The 22,173-nt window shown below is 40.0% G+C and overlaps 1 protein-coding gene across 2 annotated transcripts in view; it reads left to right on the forward strand.

The window, feature by feature from the left end:
* Positions 1-22,173, forward strand: part of LOC131684360 (corticotropin-releasing factor-binding protein) — a 58,307-nt gene that overhangs the window by 34,794 nt on the left and 1,340 nt on the right. For both annotated transcript variants that reach the window (XM_058967175.1, XM_058967184.1), the window contains exons 3-5: positions 2,405-2,471; positions 13,347-13,787; positions 13,855-14,006. In XM_058967175.1, coding sequence (XP_058823158.1) covers positions 2,405-2,471; positions 13,347-13,787; positions 13,855-14,006 — 660 coding nt within the window. The remainder of the gene's footprint in view (positions 1-2,404; positions 2,472-13,346; positions 13,788-13,854; positions 14,007-22,173) is intronic.

Genomic DNA, 22,173 nt, shown 5'->3' on the forward strand with positions numbered 1-22,173 from the left:
TGTCTTGACTCCGGTAATAAAAAGTCACCCTGGTTAACATCTTATGCGTCATCTACAGATGGTTGTTCTCAAATTCCGCATTGGTTTTCGCCGCCAAATAATTTAGCCGAAAGGCGTATTCTGCTAAACAGAACACGAGAGCGTACCTTATAAGCAATATTAAGGATCGATAGTTATTACACTCGAGCGGATGACCCTAGTTGTAGATAGGGCATATAAGGTCATCTAACTAGTCCGAGAGAATACCTGTTTCCACCCAGATAATCCAGACAACGCAGTGAGTTGCTTCGTATGTACACTCAATAAATCCCAACGCTTAGAAGTTCGACCGACATTCGGACCTTCCCAATGGTCTTAGCGATTTGTGGATCCACGGCGGGTTCTTAATTATCAATCCATATTCTATTTCTCTATTATTCTCAATTCGCCTGTCCGGTCTACAACACTTCCTCAAAACTTTCACGTGTCGTTTTTTGAAATGTTTCAGAAATAACTCAGAGTGTCTGACTCAAACCAGCAAGCTTTTTTCATAAACTATTTTCAGCTCTCCATCCACGCTGTTGCCACTATCTATTTATCTATCCGCTAAAAGCAGTCGGCTCCTCTCCATCTGTCACTCGTTGGTACTCTCTTTCACTTATTTGTCGCTCATTGACACTCAACGCATAAATAGTTATGGTGCTGATTTTTTCTCATGTCGTATCCAGCGTCTCTATGGGTGTTGTACCGACCGTCTAATGGACCTGCTGTCACACTGCAATCAGATTATCTCTAGTGGACCGATCTCCGATTCCGATACTGCCACCACGATTCATTTTCAAGATTGCCTTTATGAAGCTTGGAAAATTCTGGATTTGAGAGCATGAAACAACTGATCTTTTATCTTCTCCTAAAAAATTGTTTTGACAAAGTTACCTCTCTGGTACTTTCAATTTTTAAACTGAGATTCAAAAAATAAACAAAAAAATTGTTTTTTTTTCGAATTGACACCAAAGTTCGACATATCATTGATTTTTAAAGCATTTGGCATACAAAAAAAATAAAAACTGCACTTTTACACTCAAGTGCCATCTCAATTCAAGAATTATTCTTGTACCACAAAGACACTAATACTTTTGGGGCGTGTCCGGTTTGAAATTTCAGGAAGACCATAAATACAGGCACTCTACCGTATGTCAAGTATGCTGACGAGACAGTTTTAGGAACTTAATGTGAAGATAGCTGACCACTTTATTCTTTTACTATTAAATTCAGACTTGTCTTTCAAATTATATCCCCCATAATTTCTGTCTCTTCCTTCCTATTCTTCAGTTTTCACTTTGTGTCTGACTCTAGTGTCGAAACAGATTCGTCGCCAAAGACTCCGAGCTTCCGTATCCGATCTTCTTTCGGATTAAATATTGTCCGCAAAGTAGTCTAATATTACGCAAGACGCAGAAATATTCAGCTGTGCCAGATATCTCAAAAGTTCGCCTAGATAGGTTCAGAGTTGTGATTACAGAAAAGCACACAAAGTACGTTACTGTCGACAGGACTTTCATGGAGAACTAACGCGTTTACATACCCGCTCACAAGGTTGAGATCGATGGTGTAGTTATCGATTCAAACTTGGCCTGCGTGGATCTACTGAAGAACGGGATTGCCTGTTTCAATGAGCTCTTGCTCCAATGAGCGAAGATTTTCAGTGACAATCGCACTGGACGGGACAAAATGGGGTGCCCTCTCAAACTAGTGCCGGGTGACCTTTTGCGAGACAGCTTCGCGTCTTCCTCGACAAGGATCGTCTGCATGGTTGGTTGTTTGTGCCGCGCGTAATGCATGCAGTATTCCACTAATTACAAGCCAATTTGGTGTGCAAAATGGTTATAATACAATATTCCAATTAGGGAGAAACAAATTAAGTTGCAACGCATTGGTTTGTTAACCTAATCATATTTCGTAATGACTTGAACAGCAATCAAAACGGTTTGGATTTAGCGTCTATCTGGTGGCCTAATTGGTCTACTAGATACTGATGAGACGTAGTCGAAACTCAAACCTATGACGAAAGGTATAAGTAGTTATTGTTGGGAATCCATTGATCTAAAGCTCATTTTTTCGATTGATTGTTATCGATAGGGAAGTGCAAGGATCAGACGTTACTCATTCTAAGATGTTTAATGGATAAATCATTGAATCAAACCGTTCAATCATACCCCGATTACTATCACCTGAAATGGTTGAATTTCTCCCGAAGAAGCATATTTCTAACGATTCAATATGTCACAAGCAAGCAGGCTCTGACATACACGGTCAATTTTACAATAATGTAAATGATTCATCTGTGATGGGGTTTCCACTTCCTACCAAAAGCTAGATACAAACACTAATCGGAATGCCTTTTCTCTATTTTTCGTACATTTAGGCCTGGCAAATGGTGCGGAATCCGTTCGAGTTCATCAAGCCACCGGAGAAGATTCATCCAGTGACAGGTGAGGAAAATTGATGGCTATTGTGATGCTTGTTATCGGACTGTTGTAAGTGATAGCGTCCATCTCCGGATGTGAATTGTAGCTACTCTGTTCCCTGTGGTGTAGACTGGTACTCGCTTTAGAGTCTCCTATTAATGTGAATTCTGAAGCGGTAATCAGTCAACAGCAGAGTCCATTTGGTCTTATTCCATAGGGTGGGTGATCAGCTGGAACGGTCGATGGAACGGTCTGAAAATGAAATTGAATCTCACTTAGGTGCTATTGGATAGCTTTTCCACAATTCGGTTTGGAATTTGTAAGCCTTCGTGTGAGATACGGTGGAACAAGTTTGGGTTAACAGTATCAAACCCGTTGTGTTTGCTACGATATTTGAAGATAGAGTGTAATTGGAACCTAATTACAATATGCTATATTACTCCTGAGTGAAGAAACATTTTGGTAAAAACTAGTTTTTCTCCATTAATTAAGGAATGTTTAAAACCATCTTTGCGAGTGAAGAGCACAAAACCTATAACTAATTTAGTTAGAGACTTCGTCTCATCAGAGTCCGACACTAACTTAGTGACAGGACTAATAGACGCTAGCTCTAAAAAACGAAAACATTATTATTCTGAGCAAACCCCTAGTCATGCGTAATGTCCCGCGTCACTAAGTTAGTGTCAGATTCTGATGAGGCGAAGTCGAAACGCAAATTTCTTAACTAAATGAACCCAATTACTGACAAGTTGATGTCCGACTCTTGATGAACAGATTGTTTTAATTATGATGTCTACTCAGACGTACAGTCAGGTATAAGTAGTAATTGTGATATTAACCCAAAGTTTCAAATCGCCAATCGAGCAAAGTTTCACCTTGCTTTCTATACACATTCCCACATTACAAAAGTCCATGAATTTTGTCGTTTAATCTCTGAAACGATAACGACGTGTACTTTCTCACCTCTATAATGGCTCTCGTGCAACTTTTTGATTGCTTTCTGCTTATGTCCATCATCAATTTCGTGCGGTTGGATGGCTAACATATTCTTATGATATGCAAATAGTGATTATTCCTTACATAGTTATAGGGAGACTAGTTTGAATAGGCTTGTTATGTCGGCTTCGTTGGTTCACTTGAATACGCGTTTGATGTAATATAGACGAACTAATAGTACAGAAAGGGTAGATTTTTTCCCACTCGATGTTCTACGATCAAAATATAAATGGCAGATTTCAAACATAATTAATAACGTATTTATATACTCGGTCTCGGTCAAAATTACAACAGTTTGTAGCATACTGCAAGTCCTAAAACAGCTGAAACAGATTCAAATAATTTATTTCGCTTGCCTTGAACGTCAAACCAAATGCAAGTGTGGTCAAACAAATTAAATATACAACCCGGTCGTAAAATGGATCCCTGTCGGGTTCCCCAAACCCCAACCAACTAACTACCGGATTCAGCTCACTTGTCCAGTGGAGCCACTTTCTGACCGAGAAAAAAATAGAAATTTTAATTAATTGCTCGCTAGGATAAAAGGACTGCGGTGGGTTGTAAAAACAAACTGCCGCGACGTCAGACAGCTGTCAATTGTGGTGCGGGAGATTAAATTGCACTTTCCGTTCTTTGATATGCCAGTTGGCTTTTTGATTCCGGTGAATCTATTTAAAGATAAATAAATGTAATATAGGAGTTCCGTTTTTTTTTTGAGGATGTAAAAATAGCATAAATAGTTAAAGATGGCAGATAAAAACCAACATATAGCCTAAGAAGCAAACCAAAGTAAAAATAGAACAAAAAATTCAAAAATACTAAATGAAATGAGAATAGATAGCATAAAATATAAAAAACTCAAACTTTTCAAAAATAATGAAACCGACATCCATAAATCACGTAACAATTTGAACATTTCCTCCGACAATTTTATAGTTTGACCCGCCGATAATGTTGACAATAATCTCCTGAAAAAAAAATTCTTATTATTAGAACTAATTTTTTCTATTAATGTGTTTGTATTCTGACCACAGCTTCAGATACCCTGCTAAATATAGTATTCTGGAGCATACGAGTTGAACATGGCGATATTAATGACATTAGACAACAGATAGCAGTTCACTACTAGTTGTATCTAATGATAATCAACAGAAAATTAATCTATCTTTTTATCTTTCTCAGTCAAGAAGCTTAAAATCACTAATCAGCTAGGCTAACGAACAATAATTTCTCTCGTTGCATTGTTCGCCTATTAACAATTAACAATATTAAAATATCGTTGTCGCTATACGTATCCTGAGATCAGATAAAATAAAAGTGGGCCATCAAAGCAGACTGCGACCAAGTACCGTTGCGGTTGATTTTAAGCATTGTGCCGTTGTGCCCGTCAATTTATGGGGCAAAACATGTACTACAGTTCAAAATAAAATTTAAATTTTGCGGAAATCCACATGAAAGGGTGAAACGATCCAAAATTGGTCGACTTAAATTTGGCGTACTCTTTTCACACGTGCATTTTAAAAACCTGAACACTCCTCTTTTTTGTAGGTGTGTGAAGACGGAATTTTGCCTTTATTTGATTTTGACCATTTTCCATACAGTCATCGAAATAAAGTCGAAGCAAGAGGAACAGCGCATCAAAATTTCGTAAGCGCCCAAGGAAAATCCAAAATATTTTCGCGCGGATTTGGAAAAATCGCTGAAAGTTGTCAAATCGACTGTAACAAAAAGAAGTTATAGAATTGTTCGGGAACGTCGGACGACTGCTAGGAAAACAGGATCAGGAAAAAGCCTGTTCGGCTTTCGCAGTAAACGAAATAAAGGGTGTCCCACATCAAATTACATCACGGAAAAACACTGTATAAAATTACCTAGTGGACCGATCCTTATCAAACTTTCAGACAATTAAATATAACCCATTAGTAAATGGTTGGCATATTGATTTCATTCAACTTCAATACCATAACCGTACGCTCGCACCTTACACTTGACTCTACTCATTAGGTTCTGTACAACATCTGGCTGCAGCTTCTTCTCTACGGAAATCCACTTTTTCTTCATGTCTTCCTCAGATTTGACCTCCTTGGGATTCCTTCGTAGTGCCTGCTTCGTAATTGCCCAGTATTTTTCGATGGGCCTTAGTTCCGGTGCGTTGGGGGAATTCATGTCCCTGGGTACGAAAGTGACCCCGTTGGCTTCGTACCACGTCAGGACAACATTTGAATAGTGGCTCGAAGCTAGATCCGGCCAGAAAATCGTAGGGCCCTCGTGTTGCTTCAACAGAGGAAGCAGACGCTCCTATAAACACTCCTTGAGGTAGATCTCCCCGTTTATAGTCCCGATAGTCACGAACGGCGCACTCCGTTTGCCACATGAGCAGATCGCTTGCCAAATGTATTTATTGACAAACTTTGAAAGCTTCTGCTTTCTTACCTCCTCCGGAACATAAAACTCCTTCCGTTCGATGCTCAGAGTTTGGTAGTAACGTTTAATCTTACGACTCATCGTTGACTGCACGATTCCGAGTTGTTTTCCGATGTTTTGATGAGAGAGTTGAGAATTTCCCAAGTGCTTGCGCAAAATCAATTCGCGACACACTCAATACACTCTAAACTACTTCTACCCAAATTTTCAAGACAAAGTACCCAATGGGTTATTTTCTACAGTGTTTTTCCATGATGCACCATGGGACACACTAGAATTAAATTGTGAAATATCAAAACTAGTAATAATAGAGCAAAAAGGCAAAGTTGAATAAGAGCGAATATAGCAAAAAAAAAACAAAAGCAAAACAGTAAAATTGACTGGTAAATAACAACAAATAGTAATAAGAGGAAATATAGTACGAAGAATAAAAATAGTAAGAATAGCTAAAAAATCTAAAATCTGGACTCCAAGAAGCATTACTCTCCTAAGACTCGGTGAAATTAAGTCTCTTTTTTGTTATTTTATCGGTGAGAGAATTGAAAACCTGAAAACGCTTCATCATTTCTATTTCTAATAGAAAGTTCTTTAAAATAAGGATAAATACGAAAGAATTCAAAATAGCAAATATCGGCAAAGTTGGCAAAAATGAAGAAAAATAAAAAAAAATAGCTGTGAAAGAAATAATAAGATTGCAGGAAAAGAAAAGTGTAGAAAAATTTGTTGATAAATTGCCAAAAATAGTACTCAATAATAATAAAAAAGCAATAATTCAATATAGCGAAAATATCAAAAAGCGAAAAAGGGGCAAAATAGAGAATATGATAAATATAAAAAATAGTAAGAAATTTAAATAGCAAAGAAAGACATAACTAGAAAAAAATAACACACAAATAGCAAAAATATAAAAAAATGCCGACAGAAAATATAAGAAGAGTAAACGGAACAAAAAGTACAAAACTACAAGAAGAAAAGAAAAATTAAAAAAAACATGCGATGTAAACAGCCAAGCTAGAAAAGACAACAACTATAGTGAAACGGAAAATAATACAAAAAGGTAAAAATGCGGAAAATTTACTAAATGGTGACAAAACTAACACAAAAGCATAAATAGCAACAAATAACTGCCCTAAGAGCTAAAAAGGGCCAATTGAACAAAATGGAAAAGATAATGAAAATATTAAACCAAGCAAACATGTAAAAGCATAGCATATGCAAATTAGCTAAAATAGCCAAATAGTAAAAGGATGGTACATAAATGGCAACAAACACCAGAAAGAGCAAAAAGACCCAAATGAACAGAAAGAGTAGCAATAGTAATAGAAATAAAAATACAAAAGGCCAAGAAACTAAAAAGAACAAGAAATGCGAAAAGCAAAAATAATAAAAGTAATTAAAATTAATACAAATTGGCAGATGAATAGGAAACAAGACAGAGAAGAGTAAGAGAAAAATGAACAAAGAAAAATAATTACAAATCAACAGAAAAAAGTAGGCAAAGTCGTGCAAAATATCAAAAAGTAGCAAAAACAACAAAATCAACATAAAAGCAAAATAGCGAAAATAGTAACAAATAGCAGAACGAACCGAAGGCGCAAATAGAAAATAATGCTAAAAAAGAAACAATACAAAGAACAAAATATGAAAATAATAAATCTTGAGAAAATATCAAATAATAAAGAAAGTAAAACAAGAAGAGTTTAAAATATTCAAAGATAATAAAATGGTGGAATACAATACAAGAAAGCAAAAAATGGTAGCTAGCTAGCAAAATAAATATCGGCAAGAGCAAATAGAGCCAAAAGGAAAAAAATAGTAAAAACATAAAGAAAAATCAAATAAACAACACAAGAATGTTAAATATAACGAATTTAGAAAGAAAAAAAAAACAAATCTCATGATAAATACAAAAAGGCAGAGGTAGAAAAAAGGAAAAATAGCAGTGCTAGCAAGCAAATAAGAGAAAAATAATTTTAAATGACGGAATAAAAGGAACAAATAGCAGAAAGTGTAAGAAGAATAAAAATTGTATAAATATCCAAAAATGCCAAAATACAGAAAATTTCTGCAAATAGTAAAAATACTGGAAATAAACAAGAGCAAATCTAGAAGAGTTACAAATTCATCGAAAAAAAATTAAATAGCATAAAAAGCAGTAATGCAAAAATGATAAAAATAATAAAGCTAACAAAATTAACAAAGCTAGCAATTCAAAAAAGCAAATAAAAAACAGAATATTGATGAAGATAGCACAGGAAGAGTATCCAAAGGAACAAAACGTAGCGACCGGTTCAATGATCGAAAAAGTCAAAAAAGCAAAATGGCAAAAATAATAACTAGAAATTGCAGGAAAATAGGAAAAGTATTGAAAATAACAAACCAATAAATACGGTTCAGGTAAGTGCGGGCACAGGGACTTCGCGATCGCGTGTATCATCGCCAAGGACTCGAGCATTTGTACGTTAACGTGTTCGATCGCGTATTCGTTTGTATGTAAGAAAGTGGGTTCCTACATATCACTACATTTCCCAGTCATGTCGCCGTAGAACGTGTGGTCTAGTTGATTTGAGCTTTATTTTTTGATTGGTCCAATTGAATGTATTGACCTAAGTTGCTAGAATGAAGAGTAAAAATTGCCGGACGTGACCGATTCTTGATCGCGCGCGTTTGCGGGTTCATGTTTGAGACCGCGTTTGTAATTTCGTATGTAGGGGAACATGGGGAGACTTGACCAAGCGCAAAATTCTATTTTCGGCTATGGCGTCTTCTATTCGATTCTTAATTTTTTTTCAAAAATATTTTTATACTTGTTTCGATTCCTTAAGGTAATTTTGAAAGTTTGGAGTAAAAAATCCTTTCCTTGCAGAAAATATTACGTGATTAATAAATTTGCATTAAATGATGTAATTTTTTATCAAACTTTGTATGGACATATCTACTCGAGTACTAATTACTATTAAAGGACTAATATACCATCTTAATCCTTGTGAAGCAGTGAAATGATTTTACATAAACTGGAACATTGGAATAGTTCTTACCAGAATTCGCTTGAAATTGAACGCAATAACTAATGTTGGGGAGACTTGACCAAGATTTTATGGGGAGACTTGACCAAGTGGCGATCAGCTGAAGAAAGATACAAAATTCCTAATATTTATTATGCTTTGGTATCTACTGTTAATGTTAATCACGTCATAAAAAATCCCACCCCAAACATAAGTCTTTATATTTTAAAATTTGTAAGCAAAGTTAGCAATAGTAGGGCTGATTTCGTGACGTGTGAACATGCAATGCAAGCAGTACAGTTAATCCTTAAAAAGAAATGCATTTAAAAAAATCAAAATTTATCAAATGCTACCCTTTTATATTTTTTACTGCTACCTAAGGATCTCGACAATAGGGAAAAAAATAATTACAGTATGTTTTATGTAATTATTTTTTGCTATGATTTTTCAAAATTCTCTTGGTCAAGTCTCCCCAGGCCTTGGTCAAGTCTCCCCGCAATGGGGAGACTTGACCAGAAAAAACGATCACAGAAAAACTTTTGCAACTTTTCAAAAATTAAATTAAAAATTCTGCGAAAAATCATGAAGACGCGCAATAACTTTGTGCATTATATCTGAATGATTTTTGGGGGATTGAAGGCTTTTTTAGAGATTTATGCAGTTTTATCTGAAAACCTGGTCAAGTCTCCCCATGTTCCCCTACTAAAACGTTCACATAATTACCGGAGTGTTATCAAGTATGTGCGATCGCAGGCATAGGTGTACGTGGATGAACGCGAAGAGCTTAAGCGTTCGTATGTGGATATGGGAGTTATTTTTTCTTAATTTTTCAATTTCAATTTTTTTTATTAATTAATATTGGATTAGACTGTTGGTACCTAGGATAGAGACTTCCGGACGATCCCGACTCATGATGGCGCGAGCACGGGAATTTGTAGGTTGACGCTTGAGATCGCGTTGGTAAGTTTATGAGTGCTGAGACGTTCACCTTATCACTGGGGTGTAATCATGTTTGTGAGTTCGTGGGCGTAGGTTGCTTGGAAAATCGCGAGGGGCTCAAACGTTTATACGCTAACGTTATTTTGTAACATATTTGCGTGTGTTCCTGAATGGTCGGGCGAACCGTGTGCCTCAAATCTCCAATTTTCGGTGTGCGGTTAAAACTCTGGCCGAGATTGGGATCCCTTATATCGATAGTGTTCCCGGTCATGTCGCCATGATACGTGTTGTCTAATAGGTATGAGCGTATTTTCTTAATTGGTCCAGCTGAAGGCATGGACCCAGACTTCTAGGATCAAGGACAGACTTCCTGACGTGACCGATTCGTAATCATGTGCGCAAGGGCATTTCCCGCTTGAGACCGCGTTTGAGAATGTGTGAGTGTTAAGACGTTCACTATCACTTTGCTGACCCAGCTGAAGGTGGGTGTAGTATGGCAGTATACTGCCTATGATCGCATATGAGTCCCATTTAGATAGGAAATCCCATAGGAAACAGGCCAAGTATGCGATCATGGGTAGTATAGTACACAAAAAGAAGAAATAAAAGACAATATATGAGAGACGTAATAGATTAGACAGGTTTAAGATACAGCTTACATTAAGATCATCACATAAAAGACATACATTAGTACTTCAAACACTACTAATATTTGAATAGCCAACCACCACACATAGCACATACTTTCTCAATTATCTATTTGCTACTGGTGATTGTTGGTTATAAGCGGGTAAATAGAGGAAAGGTAAAAGGCTCATATCAGCCCTCCCGGCCTCCTCGGTACACCATTATCGAGGCGTATTGCAATCAAATACTGGGTTATCATAATGATTGGTGGATTATTACCATGAGAACTAATTAACCTCTAGTAGTAGAATTTGGTGCAAATAGAAACTAAAAAGAGCGAAGGTCCTTATATTTAGATAACTCTATTGAATCTATTGTGACTTGATGATGTTTACAATACAATAAGGGAGAGAAAAAATAGTTTAAAATTACCGACAGAATGAAACAAATTGCAGAACGAGTCAACAGAACAAAAATTATAAAAATATCAAAACAAAATACACAAAAATTGCAACAAATAGGGCAAATCTAGAAGAGAATAACAAATTTATCAATAAAATCAAGATGGTAAAAGGGCAGTAGTCGCAGAAACAGAAAAAATAATCAAATTAACAAAATTGACAAAATAAGCAAAAATTAAACAAAAAGAAAAGCATATTGAAGAAGATACCAAACAAATAGCAATCGATAGAAGAGAGAGTAGCAATATCCAATTTAACAAAAAGAATAAACTTGGCGACCGGTAAAATAGCGACACCAAAAATAAAAAAATGGAAAATGCAGAAAAATAGGAAAAGCACCCAATAAAAATAACAAACCAGTAAAAAAACAAAACAAAAAAGCAAAAAGACACAACGTTGCTGAAAAACAAGCCAAAATATAAATGATGAAAGTAGCATAAAGTGTGCAATTTCTTTTGCTAAAAAAAAAGATTTTTTATGAGACCAAATTTGGCGCGCGATAGCATAATATATAACTTGAACATTTGGCTTTTAGTGTTCCGGATTCTCCTCGTCAGTAACTGACACCAACTTGGAGCTCATTAGATAAGTCCAAACCAGCATCAAATTGGTGCCAGTTAGACACTAAATCCAAAAATTCACCCGCCTTTTGTGAACCGCTGGCTTGTTACGAGTGATGTCTCGGTAGTAAGTACAGAAATTCTGTTTCGCCGAAGGGGAAACTGAAGCCAAAACTAGTATGTTGGTTTGGAAACCAATACATAACTTTCATGTTTGGGCTCCAAGTTGATGTCAGGTACTGAAGAGGAGAATACGAAACACTAAAACCTAGCAAAAAGTAGCAATTTGGTAGTAAAAATAGCAGATTAATAGCAAAAAATTGTGGGAGGGGTAAAAAGAAATAAACAAAAATAGAAACAAGAAAATAATAAGTTTTTTTGTCGGTTGTTACGGTAAAGATAGACACATCTACCTTTATCAGGACACATGTTAGTGAACTCGGGTGATTCGTAGTTATTCTGCCTAAGCTCGACCCTCATTAACAGAAGACAAAGATTAAGCCCGTACGATATTAAGCCTGTTCTAATGACCCTGCCACTTCTAGTTTTCCGATCTGTTTACTTCATATCCTTGTTCTCACTTGAGTACTATGGCTCTAAGTTTCATAACTTTCCCTACCCAGTAATCTCTAGCTAATTGAATTTCGTTAAAATGTAAACAAGAAAATAACAAGAATAACAGAAGATAGTATAAATGAAAATGAAATAACGAACCAAAGCAAAGCCTTGGCATTTCAATTTTTACCATTTTTCCTTTTTAACTGTCTACCTATAACTTTTTACATTTTCTCCTGTGTAACTTTTTACTTTTGTAAGTATTTACTTTGTCACTCGTTTACCTGTTTATATTTTTTCATTCTACTATTTAACTTTTTCATTTTTGCAATTTGTTACATTTTTTGTCATTTTTGCCACATATTCGTGCAACCACTTTACCTTCTTAGTTTTTTACCAGTTTTATCTACATTTTTGTCTCTTATTCTTTTTTCCCTTATACATTTTTGATATTTTTGTATTTTTTATTTTAAATAACCGTCTATTTCGTGAGTTAATTTACCACATTTTTTTTCAGAATTATTCTACATATTTGGAAAATTCCAACTCGATTAAATGCTTGAGAATTAGTTAATTAACTTTCGGTTGATTTCCTCTACACACTATTACAGGCGTTATCCATTAATACTCAATGTATAACCAGATAACACGGATTAGTTGAAACAACAACTTAAAGCAGAAAGTAAATCAAAGTTTAAATTTCCTTTTCTCACAGGTACTGTTCTCATTTGTTATTAGTTTTCTCTTGACAAACTCGTCCGTGTAATCCCGCTTTTAAATCAAACGTGTCGAGATGATAGCGACGAAGGATAACGGAAACTTTTCTGTCAGGTCAACTTGATAAAAAAAAGCATTCCCAACCTCACCAGGAAGTGCTAAGTTTTATAATGTGACAGAATATTCATCATTATAATTCCCTTTCAAGTTAATCTGGATCAGGGAGCGGAGCGCTACGAGAAGTAGGTTCCTTTGGCAACATTTGAATCTGTTAGATGTGCACACCGCACTGTTTCTCACCATATTTATGAAATTGAATTTGAATATATTAAATCTTGGATGTCAACTTGAAACAAACTTTTTGGTGTCAACTTGAAGATGATGCTGCCAACGAAAATTGCCTCAATGAAATGGGGAGAGCCGCCTATCAATAGAAGAAATGGATTTGAAGGACCTACTATCAAATTTCTTAGGAAGTGTTACATAATTACGCCCAAAGGATTTCCGGGGGAATTGCAATCAATGTGCTGTCTGAAAATGACAGCAGAAGCCTATGCTAATGTATGACTTGCTTCTTTCTTCATTTCTATAACTTTCTTTCCCGCCACATTCCAGATTGTATGCATGTGACATCGGAGGAGGGTGAGTACTTCTTCAAGAAAGTGGCTCCAATTGTTTCGGTCCCCAAGCACGGTCGGCTAATTGATATCCTCAGCGCTGCGCCGGTTATGGATGTGTGCGGGCTGTATTTCGTCACCGATCCGGACAAAATTGTGGAAGTTACCGTTAAACATATCGACGTCAACTGTGAGCTCGGTGGACTGATGTCCTTCGTCGATGGTTGGGAACTGAATGGGATGTACTTTCCGACCGAGTACGATCATGGCAAGAGTATGGACCAACGGGTGGAGGAATTCTGCAACGATCCGAAACTGTGGCCGTTCAAACCGGTTCGGAAGGCGTTCCGATCTAGTCAGAATGCGGCTCTGGTGCAGTACCGGATACCGATCAGTGGATCGTTTGTGGTGTCGGTGCGGTATGTTCATAATCCGGATCGTAAGTGATTTGTTGTTATTGGGAGTTTTAGAGATCAAACCAAAGATTTTTTAAATTTCTTTTTCAGCTTGCAATATTATGGCAGAAGGTGTCGCTCCGTTTTACACCCTGAAAAACAATGGCAAACACCGGAACTGTTCGTTGACGGCTGTATTCCCAGCGGTTATGTCTGTTGTTGGTGTGGACATAGGCGAACAAAAGGATGGCGTTAATTATGATGTAAGTTGAAATAATTGTATATGGAATCTACCGAATCATGGCGATGATGATCTCATGGGTTGATTCCATTTCAAATACTATCAAAACATAACGCAGTGGGGTGAGTTTGAACCGTGAGTTTTTTCGTTTGTTTGGGAAACCAAAGGTTTTGAGTTGGTGTTGAGTTTCCAGTAACTTTTGTAACACTCGAGTAGTATTCCAGTCCGATCAGACGGCATTTGATTCTGTTGCAAATGAATCACTGCCGATATTCGAAACATTTCTGCTCGGATAAACGCAGGCGTTGTGATGAAAAATGGTCACCGTTATAGTTACTATATTTATAGTTAGGCGGACACAAAAGCCAGAAAACTGGCAGCTCTTTTTCAGGAAAAAACACTGGCATCCCATGCAAATGTTGAAGCTCTAATTTAGTAGTTTCACTGTTAACGTCGTCAGTAAGAACAAAACAAATTCGATGATGATGCGGTTTCATACTTGTGCGAATCTCTTGGTATTACATTAACAAATACTGTTTATTTTCATACTGCGACATCACTGAGCGATATTGTAGTAGTGCTCATGGAGATCAAAGCAAAGTCGCATAGGATTTCTCCGATCGATCCGCTACTGAAGGGTTCCGCCGGTTAATTCCGCCTCTGATACCGATCCTGATGCCATCTATGATGAGCATCTTTGGCCTACTAAGTTTACTAAATTCTCGTTTTGGTAGTACGGATTCCAAACAGCAGGACAATATTCTAACGTTTGGCGAACCTACGCACAATAAAGTGATTTAGGACTGTTTTCGTCCCTGAAGTTTTTTGCTATTCGGAAGATTAACTCAAGCTGTCTTGATGTCTTGTCCACAATAAATGAAGTGTGTGGTTTGAACGCTACCAAGATCCTGGACGTGAGACGCTTGGAATGCTCGAGTCGAACAGACGGTAATTGAACTGAATCAGATGATGTTTCCGCGTAAACGTGACCATTTAGCATTTGCTCCGGTTTAGAACCATTTTGTTCAGATCACACCACGTGCTGAAGCTGTCCAGTTTACTTTGAAGAAATTGGTTGAATCTTCATATCGTCGGCGAAGGAGAGGCGAGGTCCTTGTAGTTTTATATTGATATCATTAAAATAGAAAAGAAATATTCCTGGGCCAAGGTGACTTCCTTGCGGGAGGCTGGATGTAGCGACAAATGGTACAGATAGATAGTCCTTAATGCTTACCTCAATTATAGCAGTCTTTGAACTCTATTTGAGCTGGCGATTGGTAAAATGAAGGTTTCAGCCTTGGAAGGCCCAGACGGTACACCAATGCTCTGTCGGTCCAATCGAACCCATTTGGCATCAGTTTCAATTGTCGCTAACAACCGGAGTATTTCCCGACCTCTGGAAATCCTCCTTCAGGTTTCCAGTTCATAAAAAAGGTGATAGAAAGGAAGTCGACAATTACCGTGGTATTACAACGCTAAGCGCAGTTCCTAAACTGTTTGAAATGGTTGTGTTGAAACCCATTTTCAGCCACGGCAAACAGTATATTTCCGAGACTCAGCATGGATTTTGCCGAAACGTTCAACATCTACGGCTCTTTTATCGTTCACAACCTATGTGACAGATGCCAATGTCTGACGGCCTTCAAACTAACGTTATCTACACGTACCTTTCAGCTGCTTTTGACAAGGTTAGTCACGCTATTGCAGTGGTAAAGTTGGATAGACTTGGCTTTGGTACTAATATTATCCGTTGGATACAATCAAATTTTAGAAATCGTCGCCTAGCGGTCAAGATAGATGATTGTGTATCCGAAGAGTTCTTCGTTTCATCTGGTATTCCGCAAGGTAGCCACCTCGGTCCATTGATTTTTCTCCTGTATTTCAACGACGTCAACTTTTGTTTAGAAGGACCGCGGTTGGCTGACGGTCTCAAGTTATACCAAAGAGTCCGGAATACTGATGACGCAGCTTTCCTTCAATGCCAACTGGTAACCTTTGCGGAATGGTGCGATTTTGTTTTGTACAGCAGTCGGGAGAAGTGACACCAGATATATGTTCCACATTGCATGTTACACCGACTGGTGAACCACACATAAGTATGCGGCGATTTTTCTGGTCACATTGATCTTTTATTCGTTATTCATCGATAATTAGAAAATAATTTTTTTTTCGAAAATTCAAAGCGGTCTTTCCGCACGAAACATCGTCCTACTTTGTCAAAGGCAGGGCCTCTCGTAGTTAACTGAAATGAGAAATGGATATAATTTAATATTCCCTATGAGTTATACCTAATTTCAATAAATTGTGATAAAAAAAATCAATTTTATAGACGTTAAAGAAAAAAAGTGAAATTTGTCTCTTTTTTTACTCGTCGAGAAATATTGCTTGATTTTCCGCCGAATACAGGAGAAGGTCCTCTTAAGAATATTAAAGAACAACGTCATGGCATCGTTCACGTCGTCGTTGTTGAGGTTGCCGCTCGCGTTATGCAAATTAGTGAGAATGGTCACGATATAAATTGTGGCACTGTATTCCGTAACAGCTGAACGTGGCAGGTTTGGCTACGAAATGGTCCAAGTTCGGCAGTATACCAGAATAGCTTCATCGTCTAGAATTTCTCTATCGTCATTTTGACACCTGGTGCTGTGCTCTATTCGTAGTATAATTCACTAATCTACCCTACATTGCGAGGTTTTGTGATTTCGACCGATCACATCAACCCAAAACCATCTGAAAACGAGAAAATTGTTAGTGTTGCCGAAAAGTGAGAAACCTGAAAGATAGCCAAAGGGAAAAACGAGAAACCGGAAAGATTTCTTGGTGGTGAGCAATGGTAAGGTTTACTCTCTGCCGCTTGCTGTTCATTTCGTCCGCCTTCTTCCTCGCTTGTGTTTGTGTCCATGTCGTCGTCGCTAGAACTTTGGTTTTCGCTGTTACATGTTTGGTGCTTTTTGTATTTTCGAGTGACTCTGGTATAGCTGCCTTTATTCTTGTTTGTTTCTACCATAGATATGTTAACTATCGACTCGAGGATACCGTGGAATATTTTTTGCCCGGCATTTATATTTTGACCGGTTGTCTGTGGTGTACCAGCATATGTCGAAGGCTGTTGATGGTCTTGGTTGAAGAAGATGAATTTTATTTAGTTGTTTTGACGCATAGCTTACCATAGGGTTCTTTGTATGCCATTAACACCTTGAGATGACCTGCCCTTGAAAGTCAAGTGAGACGGTATATGTTGGTTCAGCCGCATGCACACCACCTGAACACCGCCAGAATTCCAGGGGAAAATTTTCTCCAAAGGTCGCTAGAGACAGATTCCACTTCTCCATACTTCGACGTGAATCTTTCTATGTAATCCGTGGTAGTACGAGTGTGCCAAATCATGTAGGCGGAATACCGTTAGAATAAGGTTCATATAAACGAAGACCTTGGTTTTGACGTGTTCGATGTCGTGTTGCATGATGTTCTTTGCTACGAAGCTTTGTACCTCGGTTAAGAAGTTGTACGTTATTAGTACTACTTGTCTCGTATGATGTAGCTGTGTGTGTGAAACTTCCGTAAGAGCAAATTTCAAGTTGAGCAACTGTTATCGACCATGCCGGTTGTTTCGCAAGCGGAGTAAAAGAGGACGAAATTGCATTTTCAAGAACTGGTAAGATGTAGATTAACGGTAGCGACACCACTCAGAATGACTCAAAACTTATGATGTCAAACTTAACGGAGGTGAGAAAAAAAGGTAAACGACCCCATTGAGTTCATAAATAACAATGTGCACACCAAGATCAAGTAGCTAGTGACGAGTATAAAATCTACCACGACAGCAGCTGAACGTGAGTAGAAAGCTGAATCAGCCGAGAAAGTTCATAAGGAAACCGCAGAACACGAAACGTCCGAAATTGACGATATGCAAGTGTGACCGCAATAAGGAGAAGAGAGACAGAGACACGCCGGGAGATCAAGAGGACACAAGGAAATAGACAAGCGATTTGAAGTCCGCCAGTGATCAGAGGCAAGTTGGAAAGGACCACGGCTGGTGCATTTTGAAAAGACGTCGAACGACGAAAGAAGGAAGAAATGGAAAAGGTGCATACAGAGAAACGCCAGCCTCTTTGGGAGAAGTACAAGATACAAGGCACTGATCGTCGAAGCGAACGATAAAGCATCGTACGCCGCTCTTTTCCAGCGAGTTAGAGAGGACTCGGACCTGAAGAAGTTGGCAGAGAACGTACGACAAAACGAGGCGACAGCTGAAGAAGTTTTCTGCCATCAAAAGCTCAGCCTACCGCGATCTCGTTGCTAAATCCTTGGTCAACAAAACGAACGTGAGAGCTCAGTCACAAGAAACCGTGGTCGAGCGTGAGGGTCTGGAGCTGATTACGATCGAAGAAGAATTGAGGGATACATTGATCGGGCAATGCAACTTAGATGTACCGGCGACGATCCGGATTACGACTACCGGTGGATGTTGACAACAAGCTGGCGGAGATCGACAAGATAAAATTCGGATGGTCGAGTTGCTCGCTGAAAGTCGCTTCGCCAGTTACCAAGCAAATGAAGATAGCGGTAACTGGGTGGCGGATAGTTCAGGGATAGCAGCAATCCAACTGATGGACTGTTTCCAAGAGGTGGTGGATAACTCACACCAGGTTTCGTGATCGTAAAGATCAATGGTGTATTTGTATGTCGGTGGACAACAGAGCAGTACAATCGGATGTTGGACGTACTAACCGACTCGTTAGTCGGACGAACCCTGCTTGCTATGTGAGGTGAATTTAACGGTTGGACCGTGGAGTGGGGTGTAAGACGGGGCAACGAAGGTTTCGCTAGCACATTCCGTCAAGAAGGTTAGGAACCCATCATCGACGTAACATTCTGCAGTCCGCCGCGGAGGGATAACATGAATTTGTAAGTTAGGGGGCAGGACACACATAGCGACCACCAGGCGATCCACTACACCGTCAATCGACGGAACTGTATTACAAAGCGGAAAATGGGAACTAGCAAGGGAAAGTGGAAAATAAAACTTGGACAAGGACCGTTTAGTCGAAGTATTTATTAAGCAGATAACATTCATGCAACTCCAACTACCGATGATCTGTCGGAAACACGAGGCTGTACTACCTGCCTAAAGGCCAGCCGACGCGTTCAGAGTGTAAGATCTGAGGCAGACAGAGAAGAGGCTAAGGTGATATCTCAAACAACTTTTAAATGTGAGATACTGCTGAGCAAGTCCACCTGGTAGCTGTGCAGAAGTAGACGCCAAGTCACAGGGCAATGCTTTCTGTGTCGCGTTGGTTAAGATCAAGAGTCCAACGACGCCAGCTGAAATGCGCGTTGACAAACTGAAGTCTATGGTGTAGTCTCTGTTCCCTAAGCACGACCAAACCGCCTAGTCATCTACACCCCAAGTCGATGCAGACGGTGAAAATGTCGGTTTTAAGCGGGTTTTCGACGACGCACTTTTACAGCGGCAAAAGAACTACAAGTGAAGCTCGGATGAGCACTGAAGACTGCGATCCAGACATGTTCAGGATTGTGCTACAGAGATGCCTGGGCAAAGGATACTTCCCGGATAGATGGACAATCCAGAAGCTGGTGTTGTTGCCAAAAACCAGGGAAACCACCAGGTGATCCAGCATCGTATCGATCTATATGCCTGCTGGATACTCTTGGTAAATGTCTGGCGTGGGTCTCAACAGGTTGATGAACTACGCGAAAAAGAGCACGGACTATCGCAGAGGCAGTTCGGATTCCAGAATGGGATCTCGACGGTGGAAACCATCCGCACAACCATCGCTAGCGCGAAGAACGCATTAAAGCGATACAAGGGGTCATCGTTACTGCGCCGTGGAGACGATCGACGTGAAGAACGCGTCCAACAGTGACAGCTGGATGGCTATCGCCGTTGCGCTGCACAGAATGCTGGTCAGGACTATTTGTGCAAGGTTCGAAAAGTTGCTACCAGAACCTAGTACTGGTCTACGAGACGCACATGGGGAAGAGATCGATTAGGGTCACGGCTCCATACTCGGTCCAACGTTCTGGAATATAATGTACAACGGAGTGTTAACACTGGAACTGCCCAGGGGAGTCGAAATAGTCGGCTTTGCAGATGACGTTGTCCTGACGATAACCGGTGAGACCCTTGAGATGTTGACGGTAGAGACAATAGACATCGTGGGAACCTGGCTGGCTGACGCCAGGAAGGAGATAAAGCAGGTCAGCAACCGTAAAAATATTTCAGCGCGTCGTGATCAGCGTCGAGGGACGCTCAATCCCATCTATACGTGCGTTGAAGCACCTGGGTGGGATGGTCGTCTGCCGGCGGGTGTCTCATCCTCATTGTTGAGGTTTGGCGTACCGGCCACGGCTACTTCGCTGAACTCAAAGTGGAACCTGACGAAGTTGACAAGCGTGTTTCGTCTAATGGCTGACCATGTCGCGAGAGCATACAGAACGATATCGTCGGAGGCGGTATGCGTAATTGGCGGGATGATTCGCATCTGAATCTTTTTGGCCGAAGATGTGGAATATTACCGGCCTAGGAATGCACGAAATGCAATGAATCTGGTCAGAGCAGACTCGTTGGCTAAGTGGCAGCAAGAGTGGAACAACGCGGAGAAAGGAAGGGACTCGACCCAAATGTGTCGGTTGGGTTGCATAGGAAGCATGAAGAGGTGAACTACCATTTGACGCAGTTTTTGCCCGGGCACGGATGCTTCCGGAAGTACCTGCCGCATCGGTTTGGACATGCTTCATCAACGCTTTGCGCGGAGTGCGTCAACGTGCAAGACACCGGAACACGTGGCCTTCGAATGGCCTAGGATCGAAGAAGTTCGAAGGGGTATGCCTGGAGAGACAGTTGACAATATCGTGGAAGAGATGTGCCACGAACGGCATAGCTGGGATGCTGCCAACAGATTAGTTACAAAGTATACTGCAAAGAAAGTGGCGAAGGGATCAACAAAGTAGCTCCTTCGACTAGGAAGCCGCTGTGACACCACAAATCGGGTGTCGGGAGAAATTCCGCCGTCGGGAAACTCTCCGCCAGTCTAGACTAGGTCCACCGCCAGGGACCAGTTAAGCATGGTTTGGGTCGTCGGCGTGCTTCACTGGAATCTACGGACCGATCTCGACTCCCTATAGGGTAGCTCGTAACTAGGCTAGAACCACCGCCTGGGATTAAAGCGAGTAGACCGCTTTGAATAGCTACCAGTAGGTCGCTGGGGCACCAGTGAACCGGAAGCTATGCTGGATAGACTTCAGCACTTGCTGGCTGGTACGTTAAGTAAGCTAGGGCCACCGTCGGGTCTAAATCGAGAAGATCGAGACGTTGCAGGGAGCTAAATTACTCACGGAAACGACCATCGGTATTGGGACAAATCTACCGGCGGGGAATTTACAGTAGGGTCGCCAGGGATCTTTCAGTCGAAGTATGGTGAGTTCATCGCCGGGGACTATCCAAGTAGATCTGGATAAGGCTGGGAGCTGAATGACTCACTGAAACTGGCGACAAAATAGATGGAGACGGAAAGAAAGAGAAGAGTCGAGAGTTAAATGGCTGATCAAGCGAGGCTCCGAGATAGCTTTTGAAGGTCTTCAAACCTTACTTTTTAAAAAGTTGCCAGGGTGTACTAGTTATCTAGTGAGAGATGTTGGTCCTCTAATGTTCCAGTTTTGTGAGTGGCCGGTGCTGGAAGGGCTCGGTGAGTTCATCCAGGAGATGGTATTTTCTGTCTATCTGGAAAGGAGATCACGGTACTACTCTGATCTTGATGGCGGTAGCTGAGCACCCTTGCACCAGTGGCCACCCGAGCTTCTTCGGTAGAAGACGGGATGTTCACGGATAGGACGCGTGTAGCGGAGAGGACTCTCTCCATGATCAGGCAGCATTCTGTTTCGGATACTATGTTGGGGACTGTTACCCCGGCCAAGCTGCCAAGTTGGGGACTGTTACCCCGGCCAAGCTGCAGATGATGTTGTTCAGGCCGTTGATGTCTGTTCGAGTGAACAGGTGGATCGCTCTTCCAGTGATCGTTGGGTATGGCCAGGGGTTCGTGTAGATGTGTCGTTGTTGATCCGTTTGACTCTTGTTGGACGGCAAAGGCCTGTGCGGTAGTCTAGTTTTGCTGTTGATCGGCGAATATACCGTTGTTGGTGGGTAGGATCTAGAGGACTGGCGAACT

The sequence above is a fragment of the Topomyia yanbarensis genome, chromosome 1, assembly GCF_030247195.1.
Source record: "Topomyia yanbarensis strain Yona2022 chromosome 1, ASM3024719v1, whole genome shotgun sequence".
NCBI classification, from domain to species: domain Eukaryota; kingdom Metazoa; phylum Arthropoda; class Insecta; order Diptera; family Culicidae; genus Topomyia; species Topomyia yanbarensis.